Source organism: Mobula birostris, chromosome 8 (genome assembly GCF_030028105.1).
Source record: "Mobula birostris isolate sMobBir1 chromosome 8, sMobBir1.hap1, whole genome shotgun sequence".
Taxonomy (NCBI): Eukaryota; Metazoa; Chordata; class Chondrichthyes; order Myliobatiformes; family Myliobatidae; genus Mobula; species Mobula birostris.
The window spans coordinates 41,596,271-41,619,248 of NC_092377.1; the positions used below are offsets into that span (position 1 = coordinate 41,596,271).

The 22,978-nt window shown below is 38.1% G+C and overlaps 1 protein-coding gene across 2 annotated transcripts in view; it reads left to right on the forward strand.

Annotated features, from left to right (window-relative positions):
- The first annotated feature begins 5,057 nt into the window (after nt 1–5,057).
- LOC140202181 (synaptotagmin-14-like) overlaps nt 5,058–22,978 on the forward strand; it is an 83,663-nt gene continuing 65,742 nt past the window's right edge. The window contains exons 1-2 of one of the 2 annotated variants that reach the window (XM_072267054.1): nt 5,058–5,184; nt 14,407–14,628. In XM_072267054.1, the coding sequence (XP_072123155.1) occupies nt 5,073–5,184; nt 14,407–14,628 (334 nt within the window). In that variant the 5' untranslated portion in view covers nt 5,058–5,072. The remainder of the gene's footprint in view (nt 5,185–14,406; nt 14,629–22,978) is intronic. The other variant, XM_072267053.1, reaches the window with a different exon arrangement.

The following is a 22,978-nucleotide window of genomic DNA, read 5'->3' on the forward strand; positions in this document are numbered from 1 at the left end:
CTCTTGCCACAGCTGAACTTCTAGAGGACTGGTGAGTAGCTAATGTTGTTCAATTATTCCAGAAGGGAAGTAGGAAACTGGTCTATTGAAAACTACAGGCCAGTGGGTCTCATGTCAGTGATAGGGAAGTTGCTGGAGAGGGTTCTTTGGGATTGGGTTTATGAGCATTTTGAACACTCAGTTTTTTTTATTGGAAGTGTCAGGGTAAGTCATGTCTTCGTAACTTGATTGTATTTTTTGAGGAGATGACAAAGTGATTTATGGGGGTAGACCTGTGAGCACTATCCACGTGGATTTTAGTAAGGCATTGGACAAGATGCCTCATGGGAGGCTCATCCAGAAGATAAAGATGTATGGGATCCACAGTGAATTGGCTGTTTGGATTTAAAATTACTTTGCCCATAGAAGACAGAGGGTTGTGGTCAATTAGAGTAATTCTGGCTGGAAGTTTATGACCCATGGTGTTCTGCAGGGATCTATACTGGGATATCTGTGATATCTGTGAAAAACCCTAACTTGCTCAGCCTTTCCTCATAAGACATTCTCTTTAATCGTGGTAGCATTCTGGTAAATCTCCTTTGTGCCTCTCTAAAGCTTTTGCATCCTTCCACAAACATGAGGAATTCTGCAGATGCTGGAAATTCAAGCAATACACATCAAAGTTGCTGGTGAACGCAGCAGGTCAGGCAGCATTCCGCTAATGCCCCACCTCCCCCTTGTACCCCATCCATTATTTATATACACACATTCTTTCTCTCACTCTCCTTTTTCTCTCTCTGTCCCTCTGACTATACCCCTTGCCCATCCTCTGGGCTTTCCCCCCCCCCCCCCTTTCCTTCTCCCTGGGCCTCCTGTCCCATGATCCTCTCATATCCCTTTTGCCAATCACCTGTCCAGCTCTTGGCTCCATCCCTCCCCCTCCTGTCTTCTCCTGTCATTTTGGATCTCCCCCTCCCACTTTCAAATCTCTTACTACCTCTTCCTTCAGTTAGTCCTGACGAAGGGTCTCGGCCCGAAATGTCAACTGTACCTCTTCCTAGAGATGCTGCCTGGCCTGCTGCGTTCACCAGCAACTTTGATGTGTGTTGCTTCCTTCCACAAGGTAACTAGACCCAAATACAATTCCCCCAAGTGGGGTCTAACCAGAATTTTATAGAGCTACAGCTTTACCTTACATCTCTTGAACTCTATCCTCCAACACAACATCAGCCTTCTTAACCACCCTATCAACTTGTGTGGCAACTTTAAGTGACGTATGGACATGGACCCCAGATCCTCCTCTCTTTTTCCACACTGCTAAGAATCCTGCCATCCTTAACTCTACCTTCAAGTTTGACCTTCCAAATTGTATCACTTCACACTTTTCTGGATTGAGCTTCATCTGGCACTTCTTGGCTTAGTTAGACAGGATGGAAGCAGGTCCTTGGTCCCAATTTGTTCATATTGGCTCATCATGGTACGATCTAAGCTAATCTCATTTTCTTACATTTGCTTGCATATCCTTCTGAACCTTTCGTATCCATATAACTATCCAAATATATAACCAAATATTTATATATATTTGCATTTGCACAGTTTGTTGTCTCCTGCACTTTGGTTGTTATAGTTACTATTTTATAGATTTGCTGAGTGTGCTGCAGGAAAGTGAATCTCAGGGTTGTATGTGGTGACATATATGTACTTTGACAATAAATTTACCTTGAACTTTGAAATGTCTAATACATGATTGAGCCTGTCTCTATCACCTTTGACAGCTCATTCCATATGCCATTGACACTTCGAGTGAGAAAACTGCCCAAGATCCCCTTTAATGTTTCCCCTCTCACCTTAAACCTATGCCCCCCCCAGTTTTTAAACTCCTTTGAGAAACAGGCCATGATGATCTATCCTATTTATGCCTCTGATAATTTTACACATCTTTATAAATTTAACCCTCAGTCTGCTAAGCTCCAGAGAACAGTCAATCTTAGCTTATCCAATTTCTCTTAATAACCATAAGACACAGGGGCAGAATTAGGTCATTCAGCCCATCGAGTCTACTCAGCCATTTCACCATGGCTGATATATTATCCCTCCCAACTCCATTCTCCTGCCTTCTCCCCAGAACCTTTAAAGTCTTTACTAATCAAGAACCTATAACCTCCGCTTTAAATATACTCAATAATTTGGCCTCCACAGTCATCTGTGGCAATGAATTCCACAGATTTACTACTCTGATCTCTGTTCTAAAGGGGCTTTGCCCTATTCTGTGGCTTTGCTCTCTCATCCTAGACTCCCCACTACAGGAAAAACTGTCTCCACATTCACTAAGTCGGCCCTTGCATACTTCGATGAGATCCTCCCTCATTCTTCTATACTCTAGCAAGTACTCCACATACATTATCCCTTTCATTCCTGGAATCAAGCCCTTTAGTCCAGGCAACATCTTTATGAATATTTTCTGCACCCTCTTTAGCTTAATCACATCCTTCCTGGAGCATGACAACCAGATTTGCACAAAATTCTCTGAATACAGTTTAAATAAAATTTTGTACAAGTGTGACACAATGTCCCAAGTCTTGTACTTATGCCATGGCTGATAAAGGCAAGTATATTCTATGCCTTCTTCAGCCCTTGTCTACCTGTGTTGCCACCTTCAAGGAACTATGTGCTTGTATTGCTAGATCTCTCTGCTCTATAACACCTCTCAGAGGATTGGGAAACTTTTAAAGAGCAACAGAAGGTAACTAAAAAGGCAATACACGGAGAAAAAATGAGGTGCGAAGGTAAACCAGCCAAGAATATAAAGGAGGATAGTAAAAGCTTCTTTAGGTATGTGAAAAGGAAAAAAATAGTTAAGACCAAAATTGGGCCCTTGAAGACAGAAACAGGTGAATTTATTATGGAGAACAAGGAAATGGCAGATGAGTTGAACAGGTACTTTGGATCTGTCTTCACTAGGTAAGACACAAACAATCTCCCAGGTATAATAGTGGCCAAAGGACCTAGGGTAATGGATGAACTGAAGGAAATTTATGTTAGGCAGGAAATGGTGTTGGATAGACTGTTGGGTCTGAAGGCTGATAAGTCCCCGGGGGCCTGATGGTCTGCATCCCAGGGTACTTAAGGAGGTGGCTTTAGAAATCGTGTACGCATTGGTAATTATTTTCCAATGTTCTATAGATGCAGGATCAGTTTCTGTGGATTGGAGGGTGGCTAATGTTGTCCCTCTCTTCAAGAAGGGAGGAAGAGAGAAACCAGGGAATTATAGACTGGTTAGCCTGACGTCGGTGGTGGGAAAGATGCTGGAGTCAATTATAAAAGATGAAATTACGACACATCTGGATAGCAGAAACAGGATTGGTCCGAGTCAGCATGGATTTACGAAGGGGAAATCGTGCTTGACTAATCTGGAATTTTTTGAGGATGTAACTATGAAAATGGACAAGGGAGAGCTAGTGTACCTGGACTTTCAGAAAGCCTTTGATAAAGTCCCACATAGAAGATTAGCGGGCAAAATTAGGGTACATGGTATTGGGGGCAGAGTACTGACATGGATTGAAAATTGGCTGGCTGACAGAAAACAAAGAGTAGTGATTAACGGGTCCCTTTCGGAATGGCAGGCGGTGACCAGTGGGGTACCGCAGGGTTCAGTGCTGGGACCGCAGCTGTTTACAATATATATTAATGATTTAGATGAGGGAATTAAAAGTAACATTAGCAAATTTACTGATGACACAAAGCTGGGTGGCAGTGTGAAATGTGTGGAGGATGTTATGAGAATGCAGGGTGATTGGACAGGCTGGGTGAGTGGGCAGATGACTGGCAGATGCAGTTTAATGTGGATAAATGTGAGGTTATCCACTTTGGTGGTACGAACAGGAAGGCAGATTATTATCTAAATGGAGTCATTAGGAAAAGGGGAAGTACAACGAAATCTAGGTGTTCTTGTACATCAGTCACTGAAATCAAGCATGCAAGTACAGGAGGCAGTGAAGAAAGCTAATGGCATGCTGGCCTTCATAACAAGGGGAATTGAGTGTAAGAGCCAAGAGGTCCTTCTGCAGCTATACAGGGCCCTGGTGAGACCACACCTGGAGTTCTGTGCGCAGTTTTGGTCTCCAAATTTGAGGAAGGACATTCTTGCTATTGAAGGAGTGCAGCGTAGGTTCACAGGGTTAATTCCTGGGATGGTGGGACTGTCATATGTTGAAAGATTGGAGCGACTGGGCTTGTATACTCTGGAATTTAGAAGGTTGAGAGGGGATCTTATTGAAACATATAAGATTATTAAGGGATTGGACACGCTGGAGGCAGCATGTTCCCACTGATGGGTGAGTCCAGAACCAGAGGCCACAGTTTAAGAATAAGGGGTAGGCCATTTAGAACGGAGTTGAGGAAAAACTTTTTCACCCAGAGAGTGGTGGATATATGGAATGCTCTGCCCCAGAAGGCTGTGGAGGCCAAGTGTCTGGAGGCTTTCAAGAAAGAGATAGACAGAGCTCTTAAAGATAGCGGAATCAAAGGTTATGGGGATAAGGCAGGAACTGGATACTGATTGTGGATGATCAGCCATGATCACAGTAATGGCTGAAAGGGCTGAATGGCCTACTCCTGTACCTATTGTCTATTGTCTATTGTCTCTCATCAACAAAGATGCAGCAATCCCATTGACTGTGTACATCTGCCTAGTTTAACTTCACGAAGTTTACCATTTCACTCTTGTTTGAGTTAAATTCAATTTGCCATTCCTTTGTCTACTTTCCCAGTTGATCAATATCCTGTTTTAATCTTTGTCCACACTATCACCAGTTTTTGGGGTCAGCTGTAAACTTGTTAATCATTGCCACCTGAACATTCATCCAAATCATCAAAATAGTTATCAATTAGGGACACAGCAATGGTTCCTACGCTGCTAGCACTCAGCCAAGATTGACTGATCATATCTTATGACAGTTGCTATCTATATAAATATACATGTAGTTGTGATGCCTATGAGGTCACATAGATATTATTTTAATGCCTTTCATTGTTTTTCAGTATCTCCCGAGGCGGTTGGCTTCCTTTCTGCTGTCGGGGTGATTATTATACTCATGATCCTCCTTTTTCTATATATCAACAAAAGGCTGTGCTTTGAGAATATAGGAGAATTTCCATGCCTTGATGCAGAATACAGGGCCAACAAAGATTTATCAGACAACAGCCGTAAGTGTTTTATTTTCTGTCTTAACCCTTTTAATCTTTCTTAAAGTAAAAAGTAGTTCACTTTGGTAGCAAAAAATAAATGTGCAAAATAATTTGTTTTATTCAATTCAATATTTCAACTATGTTGATGGTAGTAAATTATTCCTCTAATTTCTTTGAATTAAATTTTCATGAATGTCTTTCAGAAAAGCATTGGCAATGCCAAGATCATCTTTATTCGGTTCCATTATAGTTCAATTCTTGGATTTTTTCAGGATGATTTTGACTTCATCACAGAAGAAATGGACATGTAGGTCCTCATGGTCTCCATAGAACCTTATACTTTAGAAATCAACATTAATTTTTCTGTTTTTCCTTGTAGGTTCCCACATTTTGCATGATTTTCATGGAAATATAGGAAACAAATACTTGAGAAATTTTGTTCTATAGATTCCCAAATGTGCAACAAATCTCAATGACTAGGGAGAGGGATAGTATTTATATAATTCCATATTTGATTTACCATTGGTGAATCAGTTGATATAAAATAATGGGCTATTCATTTGTGTTTTTCCCATTTATTAATCTGGCAAGAAAACTTCCCTGGCCATGTTACAAAGAAAAAATATTACTCTACAGTTGATACTAAGGTGCAAGAGACACTATAAGATACGTTTTCTAGATTATTTTTATAGGTCACAGATAAATTTAGGATATGACGAATTTAGGCTCATTGTTGAAAAGTTGCACATATATTTATTGGATTTACTTATCATAATTAAACACTTTGCATTTATTTACTAACAGAGTTAAGCTGAAAAGGATGACCAATTTGGCACCATTAACCAAATGCACAATGCATCTGAATGGGGTTTTGCTTTACTGGGGTTAGAAAGACTGCGGGAATAAATGTCGTTTTTCAAGAGTTTTCAACAAAGCCTGCCATCAGTATCCTCTTTAGTTGAGCAACTTAGTAGTGTTGTAGAGGACCTGAGTGATGCAGTTGGGCAAGCTGGGTACAGTGTAGCTGACTCAGTCACAGAGCAGGTTACACACATACTAAATAGCTTGCGAACAGAGGAAGAATCTTCTGAAGTGTGTGATGATACAGCATCTTCAAGGAGTGGCTCAGAAGTCAAAGATAAGAAGCTATCTGCTGATGAAAATGTAGACACATGGAAAGATACAACAAAGTGTGAACTAAGTGTTAATTCAGGAGAGTTGCAAGACAGTGCAAAGCTTGTGGTATCAGAAATTAAAAATGAAAAAAGACAAAGGCAGTTACTACACCAGTCTTCAGTTAATAGTTTAAAAGGTGATGAATTTGCTAATAAAACAGATTCCAATGCATTCGTTTGTGTACCAGTGGAAAGCATTGCCTCTCCACAAAACAGAGATACTTCAGATTCTGCTTTGGGACAGAAGATTATACACCAACACAAAAAATCAAAAACTGACCTTGTGGAATCAGAAAACTTAAACAGTGCAGTTAAAAAGAGTCTCAATCAAAGGGAAAATAATTATGGAAGCAGAAAAGGATCAATTGTCAAGAAAGATACTTGCAACATTCCTGACTGCAATAGTGCTGCACAGACAACTGAATCTCAAACAGTTGAGGGAAAGACTAAAACATTAAGTTGCATGTCAACAAGAGCAGATTTGAAGGTCAGCAATGATTTTGAAGATCAACCTATAAGTGACAAAAAAAATAGTTCTGCCAATTCCAGCAAATCTAAAGTTAAAGCCTCTGATTGTAAAGTGCACATCAATGACCCTATGGATAAACAGAAAGATCAAGTACATGGAAAGGGCAAAAGGAAGTCATCACTAACTAATATTGGTGTTTGCAAACAATCTGATGGAAGTACTGCAGGGCTGAATGTGGAAGAACAAACAAAAGACAATGAAAAGGAAAAACCAAGCAGCCAGCTTTCAGAAGCTCCAAGGAAATTGGTCATTGATAGAATGGATCTGTCAGAAAAAGACAATAGAAAGCACAAAGAGAGTCTTTCAAATGGAAATAAAAATTGCACAGTTCTAAAAAAAGATTTGCAAGCAGAAAAGGAGCTTAATAGAAAAGGAGTCCATACTATAATATCAGAAAAATATAAAAAGATCAAGAAACAAAAGAAAGATGAGAAAACATCTGACAAAGGTGAGGTGCATTTTTCCAACTTAAGCTTCAATAGAACTTCAGCCTGATGTACTATGCTCTCTCAGCAGAACTATTTAAAAATTCTGGAAGGTTCTTCGAAAAATAATTTGAACTATGGAAGCATATCTTTTTCTGACCTTGTGTGAAAGACATTCTGTACTTCACTTTTTTTCTGTTCTTTAGGAATAACTTCAATAATGATATTCTTTCCACATCTGTCTCTGTAACTCTTGACACCTTACACAGTTTCTTTGAAAAGTTATGCATGAAGTTTCATATTGTTATTGTATAATATACTATAAAAGTGGTTGGAATAATGTAAGGTTACTTGTTAACATATATCAATGAACTTAAAAATGGTATAGAAATTATTCCACAGTATAATCAGCACTAACAGCTATCCAGATAAGAGAATTTTAGTTGCACCCCTTAGTTTGTATGTTTTTATTAATTTCATGTGAAGGTGCTATATTAAATATTCATCAGAGCTTAGACTTTGTACTTGAATCAGTGGCAAAACTGTTACTGTTCTTGCTATTACTCTGAAATTAGCAGCATTTTCTGGTATACATACTTAAGGGTTTAAATGGAGGGATCCAGATGTTGCTTCACTAGTACACTACTTCTCACAGGGTGTGTTTTGTAGCCTCTAGTGAGGCAATTAATGTAGAGATAGTGACAAATTGCAAACTTCAACTTAATGCTGTATTCTTGCTGTAAAATCACTTAAAATGTTTTATTTACAGAAATATAATTCAGTTTTTAACTGCAATTTAAGTGATTTTACTGGTCAAAAATCTCTCTATAACACAGAAGGTTGAAATAAAACAAGTTTTGTATGTGTGGATCTAATTCCTTCAGAATAATTACTTAAAAGTTGCTTATACATCACTCCCTTGATATATAGATGGTGATCAGGAAACCACATTAATACTCACTTCTTAAGCTGCATGTGTTATAAGTGAAACTTATATACAGTATCTAACTTTGGAATCTCTATTCTCTAACACAGTACAAGCACGAACAATTTGAACAGGTTTCTCATTTTGCCCACTTAAAATATCATACTGTATCTCACATCTGAATTTGTACAACGGATCCCAGTGCAGGAGTACCAATTCTTTTCCAAAGTCTATTGCTTCTTCCTCCTTACTGTTTTTATCAGTGAGACTTCCACAAACAACAGTTTATTACACTTGGCTGAAATAATATTGCTCCCATGATCCAGGAATAAAAAGTCCTCTATCTCACAAGTCCTCTATCTCGCAAGATGTGACAATACTGCTTGTTAGTCCAAAGCCATTTGTTTTGCAAGGTGTGTAATAACATAGCTGTACTGTATTTAAAATATTTGCAAAATTTTCTAAAAGTTCATGAACTTGAAGCAGAAACTATTATTCTGTGTATTTGTAGCTAATTTAATTTTGTTCTACATAAATTATTCTAAAAGTTATTAAAATTTGAGCTCTGATGCTTTCCATTTGCTGAATGTCAGAATATAATTTTGCTTTTCAGCCAGCTTTAGAACATTACTGATGCTTGACGTTAGAAAACTTTTACAGAATACCACACAGGAAACCATTCAGCCAATCAAGTCCACATGAGCTCCCAGCAGAGCAATCCAATCTGTCCCAATTCTTTATTTTCTGTAGCCCTGCAATTTATTCTCACTTACATATCCATCAACTCCCCTTCAGTTGTTTTGACATTTACCTAGAACTAAAGGATACTTTTATAGAGGCCATATAGAAAACATACAAATGGGGGAGAGCATGCAAACTCCACATTAGAGACAGCAATGCAGATGAGGATCATACTCAGGTGTCAGAACTGTGAAAAAGCAATAGCAAGTTTCACCAGCATGCTGCTTTGAGGTTGCAAAAGTGAAACCTGTAACATAGGAACTTTGATGTAATTTGCTAGTGCTTTCATTTTTCTATTGATGGGATTCACTGATCTCTGTATTTTTCAGTAAATTTAGATCAAAGTCTGGGTTTGAATCAACCCAATTTGTCTATTAAATTAATGCAATATCTATTACATATTGAAAATTCCAGATGATTTGTAATTTAAAGTACTGTATCTTGATAATTGCTCTGCAGGTTTTGCAGTACCTATGTTATGTCAAAGGCAAGTATGTAATGTTAAATGCCAGATCTAACATATATCATTTTTTGACTACATAATCATCCTTTAGATTTTATTCAAACTATTTTTCGTAATGGTGGCTGGTACTAGCTAACACTCTATGGTAATTGCTGTGCATTCTATTCTGATTCTGAAATTTCCCTCCATTGTTAACAATATTATGCATATCACTTCAATATGGCTGAACAAAAACCATAGACATCAATTCCCAAGACACTATTTGACTTCATCAAACTCTGACAAGGAAACATGCACTGTAGCAGTGTCTACTTCAGTTGTAATTTTTTTCTTTGCATCATTGTTACAAATGGCACATCCTCTCAGCTGATGCCTGAAATTATAGGAAAAGGATAGTATAATGCAACATCTTGGAAGCTTTTCAAATACATAGTTACTGATTTTGTAATAAGCAGTAATGTGCCTTTTATGTATATTTGAAATGTTGTGTGGCAATACATTAACTTTGTCTAGGAAATAAAAAGGTGCTGAAATCAAATTGGAAAAAGTACACCAAACAATATAAATTATTTAAGAGAGAAAAAATGTGACAATTACAAGCAACTGGTTGAATTTGTTCGTACTGTGTGAATTTTTAATTTATAGCAGGTGACTAGCAAAATTGGCAGCTATTTGTACCTGTCTATATTTATGTTCATCAGCTTTGCTAACAGATGGTAGGTGGTTTTGCAACTCAATGAAATAAGATAGATGTTTCTTAGCCTTTAGGTATTTTAATACGCAACTAATATCTGATATGTTATATACAATAGTTTTAATTAGGTAGTTTAATTCCTCATTTTTCTCATGGATTTCTGATGCTATGGAGTTGGAAGACAGGAGAGGTCATAGCCATAATGTTAATTTGTGGGTTCCATTAATCTTCCTTCAAGCGTGAGTCGAATTTTCATGTACCTCACTTCTCAGTTTACCCTGCCATTCTAATTTTGATCTTTCATTCAAGATTGTTCTCAATGTCCACAAAACAAATTTTAAGCATAATATTTAATTTTCTTTTGGAGCACCAGTATCTGAACATTAAATGCCAGTTTCAGATTTCCCCTTCCATTTTTCTGTGGTTTTCTCATCAACATTCCACTTTTAACTTGTCTATTTTCCTCAAAGGTCTCTATATAATCTTTTTGTACACTCAATGAAATGTCATTTGGATAGAAAATTACATTATGAAAACTGTCACCTTCTAAGAAGTGTATTTGTAATGATTAATTAGTATCTGATTCTCAGCTTCCTTTAGTATGTTCTTGGAGAGAATAGATCTAGTTTTTCATTGTAGGTTTGGTAAATATCTATATCACAAAAATAACCCATTGATGATTGTCTTTTCAGATGCTGAGGGTTCTGTATGTTTCTGACATTTTCTATTTCTATTTCTGAAAATTTCTACAGTTGGGTCCATGAACACTACCTCACTATTTTGCTTTCTTTCCTTTGTAACTTAGTAATTGTTATGTATTGTGCTGTACTGCTACTGCAGAACAACAAATTTCATGATTCTGATTCTGAGAAGTTTATTGTTTTCATGTTCCTTTGTCTGCTAGAACCATTTTGTGATGTATTTCAAAAGGTTTAGTAAAAGCCTTCCCAAGGTGTTTTTCATGTTTTACATTATTAGAGGAAAAAACTGGTTATAACAGGAATCTCAACTAGAAGTGACTGCTCTTTTTACCTACACTCAAAAGTAAACACTATTTCTTAAAAGGTAATAAGGATACAATTAGATTAATTTGAACCAAAGTATGCAGGTAATTATAATAAGTAACAGATACAGATAGTAGTTAACATAATTGCAATAAACAACTGCTATATTTATGATTTATTTCAAAATCCAAATAAGTCAGCAGGAAATATTTTGTTACTCAGATTCCCTAATCATTTTTGATTTTTTTTCCCCTCACTGGGTGTCTTACTATTAAAAGATTTCTTTCTGAGATATTTCTTTAAACTTTTGAGTAAATTTTCTGAATTTATCTGCAACTGCAAATAATTTAAGCACTTAGAGAACTTGAATGTCATTCTCAATGGCATGATTTCAGTGCTCTAAGTCTATAAAGATAGTGTCATTTGTCATTAATTACTATAATTCACTATTTCTTTTCATGGCATTTAATAGAAAAGAAAGAGATGACTGAATACGGGTATCACATAGTCCCTAATTTTCTTTTTCCAATTAAACTATAATTTATATTCTTTGATTCATAGTTATCACTTACAAATAGAAATGACAAGCTCTATTTCATCTTCACAGGAGGTAGAAGATTTTGTCAAGCAAAAGCACCTTTTTTCGTGTGATGTTTGACTTAAAATATACTGTAATAATAGATTATTAATATCAAAGCCAAGAACTACATAATGAGGCAAATTTTATGGTATCTCAAAGTCACTGGCTCTCTGTCCTGATTCCATCTTGCTTGTTCCCCCTGCAGAGTCATTTTGGCATGGCTCAGCACAGTATAGGGGCTATCTCAACACATCAGCTGGTTGTATTCACAAAAGCATTTTAACAATTAGTTATTCTGTCCCCCCCCCCCACCATGATTTCCAACAGCTGTCAATGGCAGTATCTTTGTGATTGGAGCCATATAACTTCTTTCATGATCATAAACACTGAGGAACATGTATGCATGAACAAAAAAAAAAATAAAAATAATTAAAAAGCAGTTTATACTTCAAAAACTAGTGAGTATACATAAAAATCTTGAGAATATACAATTCTGAGGATGTATTAATTACAAAAAACCTTGCAATAGCTATCACATAGTATGATAAAATCATTGCTATGTTTTGCAATTTTTTGATAACCATTTACAGTGAATATGATTTTCTGCCTTTAGCCCAGTGCTGTCAGGGTTAAATTCTGTGGCTTAGTGCCCATTTAAGTGGTAGTTCACTCTTAATAGGTCAAAAGCAGTGAACAGAAGAAAGTAAAGGTATATGCATTTTAGCAGTTAGTTTTCAAGCCTCATGAAAGTGCACTTTCAAGAAGAAAGTGCAGAAAGTTAAATTAATGAAATAAAAATGGGAGATGCTGGGAATAAAAATCAGCAGGTTAGGCAGGATCTTTGCAAAGAGTAACAGAGTTGTCATATTAGTTTCACACCGTAAAAGTGCTGAGGAATTCAGCAAGTCAGGTAGCATCTAGAGTGAAGGATAAACAGTCATTGTTTCAGTCAGAAACCCATTATCAGGGCTGTAAAGTAGGGGTGCAGAGGCCAGAATAAGAGGGTGGGAGGGGAAAAAGTGAGAATAGGTGAGGGGGGAAGGTGGGCAGGTGAGGGAGGAGGAGTGAAGTAAGAAGCTGGGTGGAAGAGGTAAAGGGCAGAAGAAGAAGGAATCTGATAGAAGAGGACAGTGGACAATGTAAGAAAGGGAAGGAGAAGGGAAGTCGGAGGGAGGTGATGAGCAGGTGAAGAGAAGTGAAAGAGTGAGAGGAGAACCACGATAGGGAATGGAAATAGAGAGAAGGAATCGTATTCATGGTTGCAAAGAGAAAACATTTCAGGATGTATATTATATACATTTGTCTTCCTTAAATGAACCTTTGAAACCTTTGAGTGAGGGGAGAAATTAATGGAAAAAGGGAGAAGGTGGAGAGGAGAGAAACTAATGGAAATAGAGGGAAGGTGGGAGAGGAGAGAAATTAATGGAAAAAGGGAGAAGGAAGATGTTTCCCTCCTCCTGTTTCTTCCATGGTCCATCACTCTCTCCTATTAGATCCCCTCATCTTCAGCCCTTCTTCCACCTGTCCCCTCCCAGCTTCTTATTTCATCCACCCTTTTCCACCTACCCACCTTCCCCTTCAGCTAGTCTCACTTGTGACCTGCCAGCTTACATACTCCTTCCCCTCCCCTACCTTTTTATTCTGGCTTCTGCCTCTTTCCTTTCCAGTTCTGATGGAGGGTCTCAGCCTGAAATGTAGAATGTTTTGTCCCCTCCATAGATGTTGTCTGTCTTACTGAGTTCCTCCAGCATTGTATATGCGTTGCTCAAGACTTCCATCATCTGCAGAATTTCTTGAGTTTAGCATATCAGTTCATCAGTCCATAGGGCAATGCATAGGTGAGAATTCAAATTTAAAGCAAGTTGCCGATATAAGCAGAAATATTTTGAATCACTTGAACTTTATGAAGTGTCATTAATGAAAGATTCACAAAGCTTGAATTGGAATAGTTGAGTCTGATGAGACAAAGGCATAATTATATTTTCAGCATTATGAGACTGAGCTAAAGACAAGCAGTATTACGAATGTGCAAATAAGCTACCTTTGCCATGGAGAAGAAATAAACGTGAAGTGTTAAAATAGATACATATAGAACGCAATGAATAGGTGGCTTGAATTTGAGTAGTGGATGAGTAATGGGGTGGAAAGAATGTCAGGGGTATGGAGTCGTGTTAGTGATGAATATCAGTCCTCTGAATCTTCATTTGGAGAAAATTTCAGCTCATCTAATTGTAACCATAGTTTAGAAAGGTAGATGGATGATGTAGAAGGCTGTACAGTTGGTTGGAGGGAGCTCACAGAGAGATAGAAGACTATGTGACATGTTTCTGGAGCCTAGTCTTGAGAAGCAGCATTAGATGATGAGGGGGAGAGATCATTACGTGATGGCCATGGTTTCAGCCACTTTACCTGGGATTTTGTTGCTCATCAGCTGAATTTATAACAAATGAGTTACAGAGTGCTTTGTAATTTCCATTAGTATTTAATCAAGTCTACTAATATGTTTATCATTAGCATCTGAAATCTTTCTCAGAGAAAATGATCAATCTGTTAAAAGACTTGACAAAGAATAGGATAATAGCTGAGGCAGTGAATAAATGACAAAAAAAGTTGAAGTTTATCATAATAAAAAGGCAATTTGTCCTTATCATTCTGATGTGTCTGGTTCGTGTCTGGTGCTTACTGTCATTGTTGTGTTAACTAGATAACAACTATGGTGATGGAGAACACCATGGTACCTCATCAGACAGTGAAGATGAGGTGCTTGGCAAATACCACGAGGCTTTGTCCAAAATACAGATCGTCTCTGGTGCAGCATCAGACAGCAGACACAATCAGAAGGGTTATGTGTGGGAATCCAGACTCAAGTATAGTCCCCTCTCAGCTGAATATGATGGCTACAGCAGTGAGGCATCTGCAGATGAAGGTAAGATAAATAATCTGATTTCATGCTTTACAGATAAAGACAAAAGAAATATATATCCTTGATAAATTGTAGAAAACATGCAGTTTTACCTTGAGCAAATGGTCAGATGGCTTTCGTATTGTTTCTATAATAACGTGATGTTATACATGATTTCTGGCAAATCATATTTCTATCTGAAGGAAAAAAAGCAAAATGTGTGATGCCAGTTTTAAAAATATGATGATATTCTACACAGATTATCTTTCACTTTTTACATTGGAAATTTTAGGGTTTCATTTTATATAAATGTGTGACCTTGACATATTTTACCTAATATTTCTTGAAAATACTGGAACTGTGTTTCTATTCTGTTTATTGACTTTCTCTCCATGTAGTAGTGCTTTATAGGACATTCTAAGTTATTTTGTGTTTCCTATTTGAAGGATGCTTTGCAGTATATTTATGATCTATTAATTTTCATGTGGGGTTCAGAGAAGCATTGGTTCAGAAACATGTTAAGTGGACTTGCTTTTGTGGAAACTAAGTTATGGACTAGTTACATAGAGGCCTGGATGAACAGTCCAGGGACATGAGTTCAAATTCTATTAAAATACTGTGAGATTTAATTCCAGTTATTTGTTGATAAAAGGATGCACAGCATTACTGGATTATTATGAGAAACTTTCTGGGCCAATAATATCCTTCAAGAGAAAAAATCAGCTCTATCTAACTTAGCCTGGCCTATATATGATTACATACAAGCAGAGTGTTTGCTGAAATGATCCGGCAAATCATTCAGTTGCAACATAGTTGTTGAAAAAGAGAAAAGGTAGAACCAAACAGACCACACAGTTTCAACCCAGGTACCAAATTTGAACATAACAGCCACTCCCAGTCTTGTAAGTTTACAGATCCTCATAAACATTTGAGAGCTGGATTCTCAATTGGGAGTCATATCACAGAATCACAGTCCCCTGAGTACATCCTAACCAGCAGGAAAAACCCACCAGATTGGTTGATATAGTATCTGTAGGCATGATGGAAGAACACTGGGAATTCTTTGTATTGGCTTCAGACTCCATGGGTTATTGGCATCAAATCTAACACAACTTCCTCCTGGTTACCAACTGCAATCCTTCCTTAGCTCCTTCATTTTGATCAACAGTTGGATGAAGTACTAATAGTAGCAAAGGCATAGAATGTACCTGGGTGATGGATTTCAACGCTCATGAGTAAGAAGGGGTTGGGAGCATCACTGATACAGATATGAACATTGAAAATTGGGTATGATTCTTGATTGATGAGGATTGTGGTGTGTGTGTATTGGGCTTGTGATATAATAAGCATGCTTCCACGAGTGACTGAGACTGATGAGCATTTGGTGGGGTGCGTTGCTTGGCCTTCCATAACTTGTGATTAATATTTCATCCACTAGATGGCCACATTTACATATTTTCTATAATCATTTATATTGTCAGCACAATTATTTGAGGCTGCAGCATTTTATGGCGTAGGAGATCCTGAAGGAAAACAAAATAGTCAAAAGAATGTTTTATAGAAGCTAATAATGTTATAAATAAACTTCAAAAATGCACTTGATGTAAGCAATCTGATTCTGATGCGTGTCAGTTCTCTATGAGATATTCAAGACAAATTAAGATATTTGTTTCAAATTCATATGGGAATGGATTGATATCAGCGGACGCTGTCTCCATCAGTACAAAACAGGAAGCAAAGCCAAAGCCTTTTCACTTTACATCTGCAAAGCTTGTAATTGTTTTCACTTAAAACCACATTGATCCAATATGAAAATAAAGCTTGAGAGCAACCACTCCAGATGTTTTCATGGATGAATTTCTATCATTCACTTGTTTCTTACAGTGTATAATGGAAGGGTTTATACTAAGGATGGGTTTAACAAAATGTTTTTACATTGTAATTTCTAATGTCAATGATAGAACATGGATCATTATAGCACATTTCAGTCTCTGTGACCCACAATGTTGCAGTGACCTTGTAGCCTACTCTAAGATCATCCAACCCTTTCCCTCCTACATAGCCTTCTATTTTTCTATCATCCATGTGCCTATCTGAGTGCTTCTTAAGCATCCTTAATGTATCTGCCTCTACCACCACCTTGGTAGTGCGTTCCATGCACTTATCACTCTGTGAACCCCCCCCCCTCCCCCGCCCATTCCTCCACTCACCTAAAATTGTGCCCACTTGTATTAGTCAAAAATGTCCTGTTTGTAGCCCAGTGGTGAGAAGACCATAAGACATAGGAGCAGCCATGGGCCAGTCAGCCCACTGAGTCTGTGCCGCCATTCCATCACAGCTGATTTATTATCCCTCTCTCAACCCCTTTTTCTACCTTCTCCCTGTAACCTTTGACACCCTGACTAATCAAGAACCTATCAACCTCCACTTTAAATGTACCCAACACCTTGACCTCCACAACCATCTGTCGCAATTAATTCCACAGATTCACTACCCTCTTGCTAAAGAAATTCCTCTTCATCTCTGTTTTAAATGGATATCCCTCTGGTCCTAGACTCCCACACTAAAGGAAACATCCTCTCCACATCCACTCTTACAATGTTTGGTAAGTTTCAATGAGATCCCCCTTCATTTTTCTAAACCCCAACGAGTACAGGCCCCAAACCTTCAAACATTCCTAATTACATTAACACTTTCATTCCCAGCATCATTCTCATGAACTTTCTCCGGACCCTCTCCAATGCCAGTGCATCTTTTCTTAGATAAGGAGCCTAAAACTGCTCAAAATATTCCCAACTATGGTCTGACCAATGGTTTATAAAGCCGCAGCATTACATCCTTGTTTTTAAATGCTTGTGTATACTCTTTATAGGGTGTGTCTGCAAAAAAAACTCTTATTATCCTCTTTTATATTATTGGCTAGCTTACCCTCATATTTCATCTTTTCTCTCCAGGTGGCTTTTTTAGTTGCCATAATATGCATTCTCACCTCCCTTTTACTCTTTATCTATCTGAATAAACTTTTGTTATCCTTTTATACTATTGGCTATTTAATATTTAATTTTTATTTATTTCATATTTTAGAGTTTTATGTCTGTTTCTTACAGGTATATCATGATTAGTTAAGAAATTCCCTTAAGAAGTGTGTGAAGTTACCATTACTAGGGAGATGGTTCTTGGGAAACTGAAAGGACTGAAGGTAGATAAGTCACCTGGAACAGATGGTGTACACCCCAGGATTCTGAACAAGGTGGCTGAAGAGATTGTGGAGGCATTAGTAATGATCTTTCAAGAATCACTAGATTCTGGAATGGTTCCGGAAGACTGGAAAATTGCAAATGTCACGCCACTCTTCAAGAAGGAAGAGAGGCAGGAGAAAGTAACTGTAGGCCAGTAACCTCAGTGGTTGGGAAGATGTTGGAGTCAATTATTAAGGATGAGGTTTCAGGGTACTTGGAGGCATATGTTAAAATAGGCCATAGTCACCATGGTTTCCCCAAGGGAAAATCTTGTCTGACAAATGGAATTCTTTGAAGAAAAAACAAGCAGGATAGACAAAGGAAAGTTGGTTGATGTTGTGTACTTGGATTTTCAAAAGATCTTTGACAAGGTGCCACACATGAGGCTGCTTAACAAGCTTCAAGCCCATGGTATTGCAGGAAAGATTTTAGTATGGATAAAGCAATGACTGATTGGCTGGAGGCAAAGAGTGGAAATAGAGGGAGCTTTTTTCTGGTTGGCTGCCAGTGACAGTGGTGTTCTACAGGGACCGGTTATTTTTACATAATATGTCAGTGATTTAGATGATGAGATTGATGGCTTTGTTGCAAAGTTTGCAGATGATATGAAGATAGGTGGAGGGGCAGGTTGTTTTGACAAAGTATAGAGGCTACAAAAGGACTTAGAATTGGAGAATGGGCAAAGAAGTGGCAGATAGAATACAGTGTCAGGAAGTGTATGGTTATCCACTTTGGTAAAAGAAATGAAAGGGTAACCTATTTCCTAAATGAAGAGAAAGTACAAAAAAAAACTGAGGTGCAAAGGGATTTGGGAGTCCTTGTGCAGGATTCCCTAAAGATTAATTTGCAAGCTGAGTCTGTGGTGATGAAGGCAAATTCAATGTTAGAAATTTCAAGTAGACTAGAATATAAAAGCAAAGATGTAATGTTGGGACTTTATAAGACACTGGTGAGGCCTCACATGTAGTATTGTGTACTGTTTTGGGCCCCTTATCTTACAGATGATGTGCTGAAGTTGGAGAAGGTTCAAAGGAGGTTCACAAAAATGATTCCAGAATTGAATGGTTTGTCATATGAAAAGTGTTTGAGGCTCTGGGCCTCTATTCATTAGAATTCAGAAGAATGAGGGATGACCTCATTGAAACCTATTGAATGGTGAAAGGCCTTGATAGAGTGGATATGGAGAGGATGCTTCCTATGGAGGCAGAGTCTAAGACCAGAGGACACAGAATAGAAGGGCGTCCTTTTAGAATGGAGATGAGGAGGAATTTCTTTTCCAGAGAGTGATGAATCTGTAGAATTCTTTGCCACAGACAGCTGTGGAGACCAAGTCTTTATGTATATTTAAGGAAGAGGTTGATAGATTTTTAGTTGGTCAGGTTATGAAGGGACACAGGGAGAAGGCAGGAGATTGGGGCTGAGAGGAAAATTGGATCAGCCATGATGAAATGGTAGAGCAGACTCGATGGGCTAAATGGCCCAATTCTGCCGCTATACCTTATGGTCTTAATTCAAACTCAAAATATGCCATTTTTAACTGTACTATTTTACATTGTTCCATTTATCATATTAATTGTCAGAATTTTCTCTTTGTAGATGTTTGTGAATATAGTTGCAATTCCATATCACAAACCTGTGTACATTCATCTTTAATTGTTTTATTTTAATGATTAATACCTTATTATGTACTGACTTGAATATTTAATGAATTTATACTCCTGGTCAACTTGTAATGAATTTACTCTCCACTTTCCGATATCTTTTGAGTTTTTCTACGTGAGATTATACAAAAATTGCTCAAGAACTACAAAACATTTCTTCATATCTGTGGAAGACTAAGATAGTCCCCAACATCAATTATATACTTGGAGATACAAGTGACTTCCAGTAAGATGGCAGCATGCTTAGTCACGGTGCCTCTCCACATCTAACAAATGGTGCAAATGTTTGCCTTAAATATTTTTCTTGTGACTGCAAAACCCTGTTGGATATTGGTAATATAAAATGCTGTGAGTCTAGTTCATTAGTTTATTGGGGCATGACCAATGACCAAGGAGCTGTGTGGCTTTGGGTTGTTGCATGGACCAGGCCTTCATGCCACAGCATTGCCTGTTGTCGACACTGGAGGTGGTGTGGGAGAGAACGTAGGTGTGGTGGGCGTGCTGAAATCTGTGCTGAGTTGGGGGCTTGCCTCTGCAGGCTGGCTCTCCCATTGGTGCTGCCTCTCCAGTGTTTGCTCCCTGGAAGACAAGTTGGATTACCTTCATTTGCAGCTGACCTAGCGCATGGTGAGGAACTGCTGTGTTCTTGTTCTTGCAGAAATCGAGCTTTAGGAAAACATCCCGTGCACCATCAATCTTCAGGCGATGTCGCTCAGGGACTTGTGATAGTATTATTTTGTGACTTTATGTGTTGGATCATAACTATATGTGCTGTGTTCTGTGTGTGTACTGTATTTTGCACCTTGGCCCCAGAGGAACAAAGTTTTATTTAGCTGTATACATATCTGTGTTGGCGTGACAATTAAACAAACTGGAACTTGATTAAACTGCTGCAATGAAAGAAGACTAATTAGTCCTTATGTGTAATGTTTCATTGTTTACATTTTGAAGAATGCAGAGTATCATTAATACAAATAATGGGATCATTATATCTGTGCAATCAAACCAAAACCAAAACAATTGCTGTTGCCGGCGACCCTATGGGTTTGTTTTACTTGCAGGATGTGCCCTCACTCCTATAATAATTGCTGCAAAAGATGAGGATATGTATTTGATCCTTTATTAGCAATTAGCAAGTATATTATTTTGAAGCGATGAAATCTAAACATACCCTATTGTAAGCTAAGTGTAGTTGAGCATTATTGAGTGTTCAGCAAAAGATACAACATCTACAAATTGCAATGAACAAAGCATGAAGACCATCATGGCTTGCAGCGGGATCTGGACCAGCTGGAAAAATGGGCTGAAAAATGGCAGATGGAATTTTAATGTAGACAAGTGCGAGGTGTTGCACTTTGGTAGGACCAACCAGGGTAGGTCTTACACAAACAGCAGCAGGCACTGAGAAGTGTGGTAGAACAAAGGGATCAGGGAATATGGGTCCATAATTCACTGAAAGAAAGCTTTTGGCACATTGGCCTTCATAAATCAAACAATTGAGTACAGAAGATGAGATGTTATGTTGAAGGTGTATAAGATATTGAAAGGGCTTAATTTTGAGTATTGTGTGCAGTTTTGGTCACCTACCTGCTGGAAAGATATAAATATGGTTGAAAGAGACGAGAGAAAATTCAGAAGGATGTTGCTGGGTCTGGAAGACACGAGTTTTAAGGAAAGATTGAACAGGTTAGGACTTTATTCCTTGGAACATTGAAGATTGAGACGAGATTTGATAGAGGTATACAAAATTATGGGGGGTATAGATAGGGTAAATGTAAGCAGGCTTTTTCAACTGAGGTTGGGTGGGACTACTACTAGAGGTCAGGGGTTAAGGGTGAAAAGTAAAAAGTTTAAGGGGAACATGAGGGGTAACTTCTTCACTCAGAGGGTCATGAGAGTGTGGAACAAGCTGCCACTGCAAATAGTGGTTACAGAGTTGATTTCAACATTTAAGAGAAATTTAGATAGGGGTAGAGAGAACTATGATCCTGATGCAGGCTGATGGGAATAATTAGATTAAATGGCTTAGCATGGAGTAGAAGGGCCAAAGGGCCTGTTTCTGTGTTGTACTTTTCTATGATTCTATGAAGACGTAACTTATTCCCTTCACTTTTACCATGTCCCAGTCACGTGACTTGTTACCACAGTAAAAGTGCAACACAGAGTACCAAGTAGATAAAAAACAGATAAATGGTACCTACATTCCACCCCCTAGTTATTATGCTAGAAAATTTACAGCTACATGCTACCAAGACACAGGAGATATGAAATGTCAACATTAATGCAAATACCCTGTTTTGGTCAGCAGTTTAGCAGTCTATCCTAGATTGCAGTCTTCTCCTGACAAACCAGGTTGTTCTTGACTACATTAAGGAAGTTCTGCTGAATTTCTGCTGCCAAAGCTTTTCCAAGTACAAAATTGAAGGCCCTTTAACTATCAGCTCTGGCTGAGCGTCGTCTCTCTACCACCACGATTTCCTTTCAATGGTCCATTTACAGTTGAACCCAGCATTGTTCTGATTACATCGGATCCATCATTAACACTGTGTATTACTTGCAAGGACTATAATGCCCTAGGCATATTCATCACTATCAGCAGCCCAATTTCTGACTCAATTTCCAGTAAATGAATATGCTTCAGGTGAGACCATTTCTGAAGATCTCTCTGACAAGGAGTATTCCCTTTTTCAACAGGCATACTTTCCTGCATATAGATGTTAGGCAGTTCACAGTAGCTTTCACTATCTGAGCTGGCCACTTCCAATCCTGAAATGACGTAGCTACTCACAACCTTCTCGTGGTCAATTATGCATAAGAGAATGCATGTCCCTTTTCCTGTCAGGTTGAGCTTGTTCATGAACCTCACTGTACGGAACACTACTGTACTTCCTTGATCTAGGAAAGCATAAGCAACCACTTTCTTGTTACTCTTCCTAGCCTTCACCTGAGCTAGAATTATAGGAAGTTTACATTCATGATCACAGCCCCAATAAGGCCATTAGGTACCAAGGCAGTACTCACTGCCAACGTTCCCTCTAATTTGTAATGGCCAGTGTGTGCAAAAATCTTGTGCTGCACAATTTTTTGCCTAGTATCAATAACATGTGCACATTGAATTTTTAAGTGGAAGTAAACCTGAAGCTATTCTAAGGATAATAAACTACCAAGTCCAGTTTGTTGTTCATTGTTTAAAGGAAACAAAGTAACTGTCACTAAGAACTTTGATTTCCTCTGGGTTTGATCACAAAACACATGTAGCAGGCTGTAGCAAGTAATGAAGGATTTTCTCACCGGAACTTTTGCACACTGTCCATATGTGATTTGCTTGCTAAATGACACTTTAAAAAGTCAAGTTTCCAAATATCAGTCCATTTCTTCCCACTTGCAAATTCTCCAGCAACTTCTGCATTGTGACAATACACACAGGTAACACCAATTTCTGTATTGTACATAAATATTTCTCAAAGTTTCGTG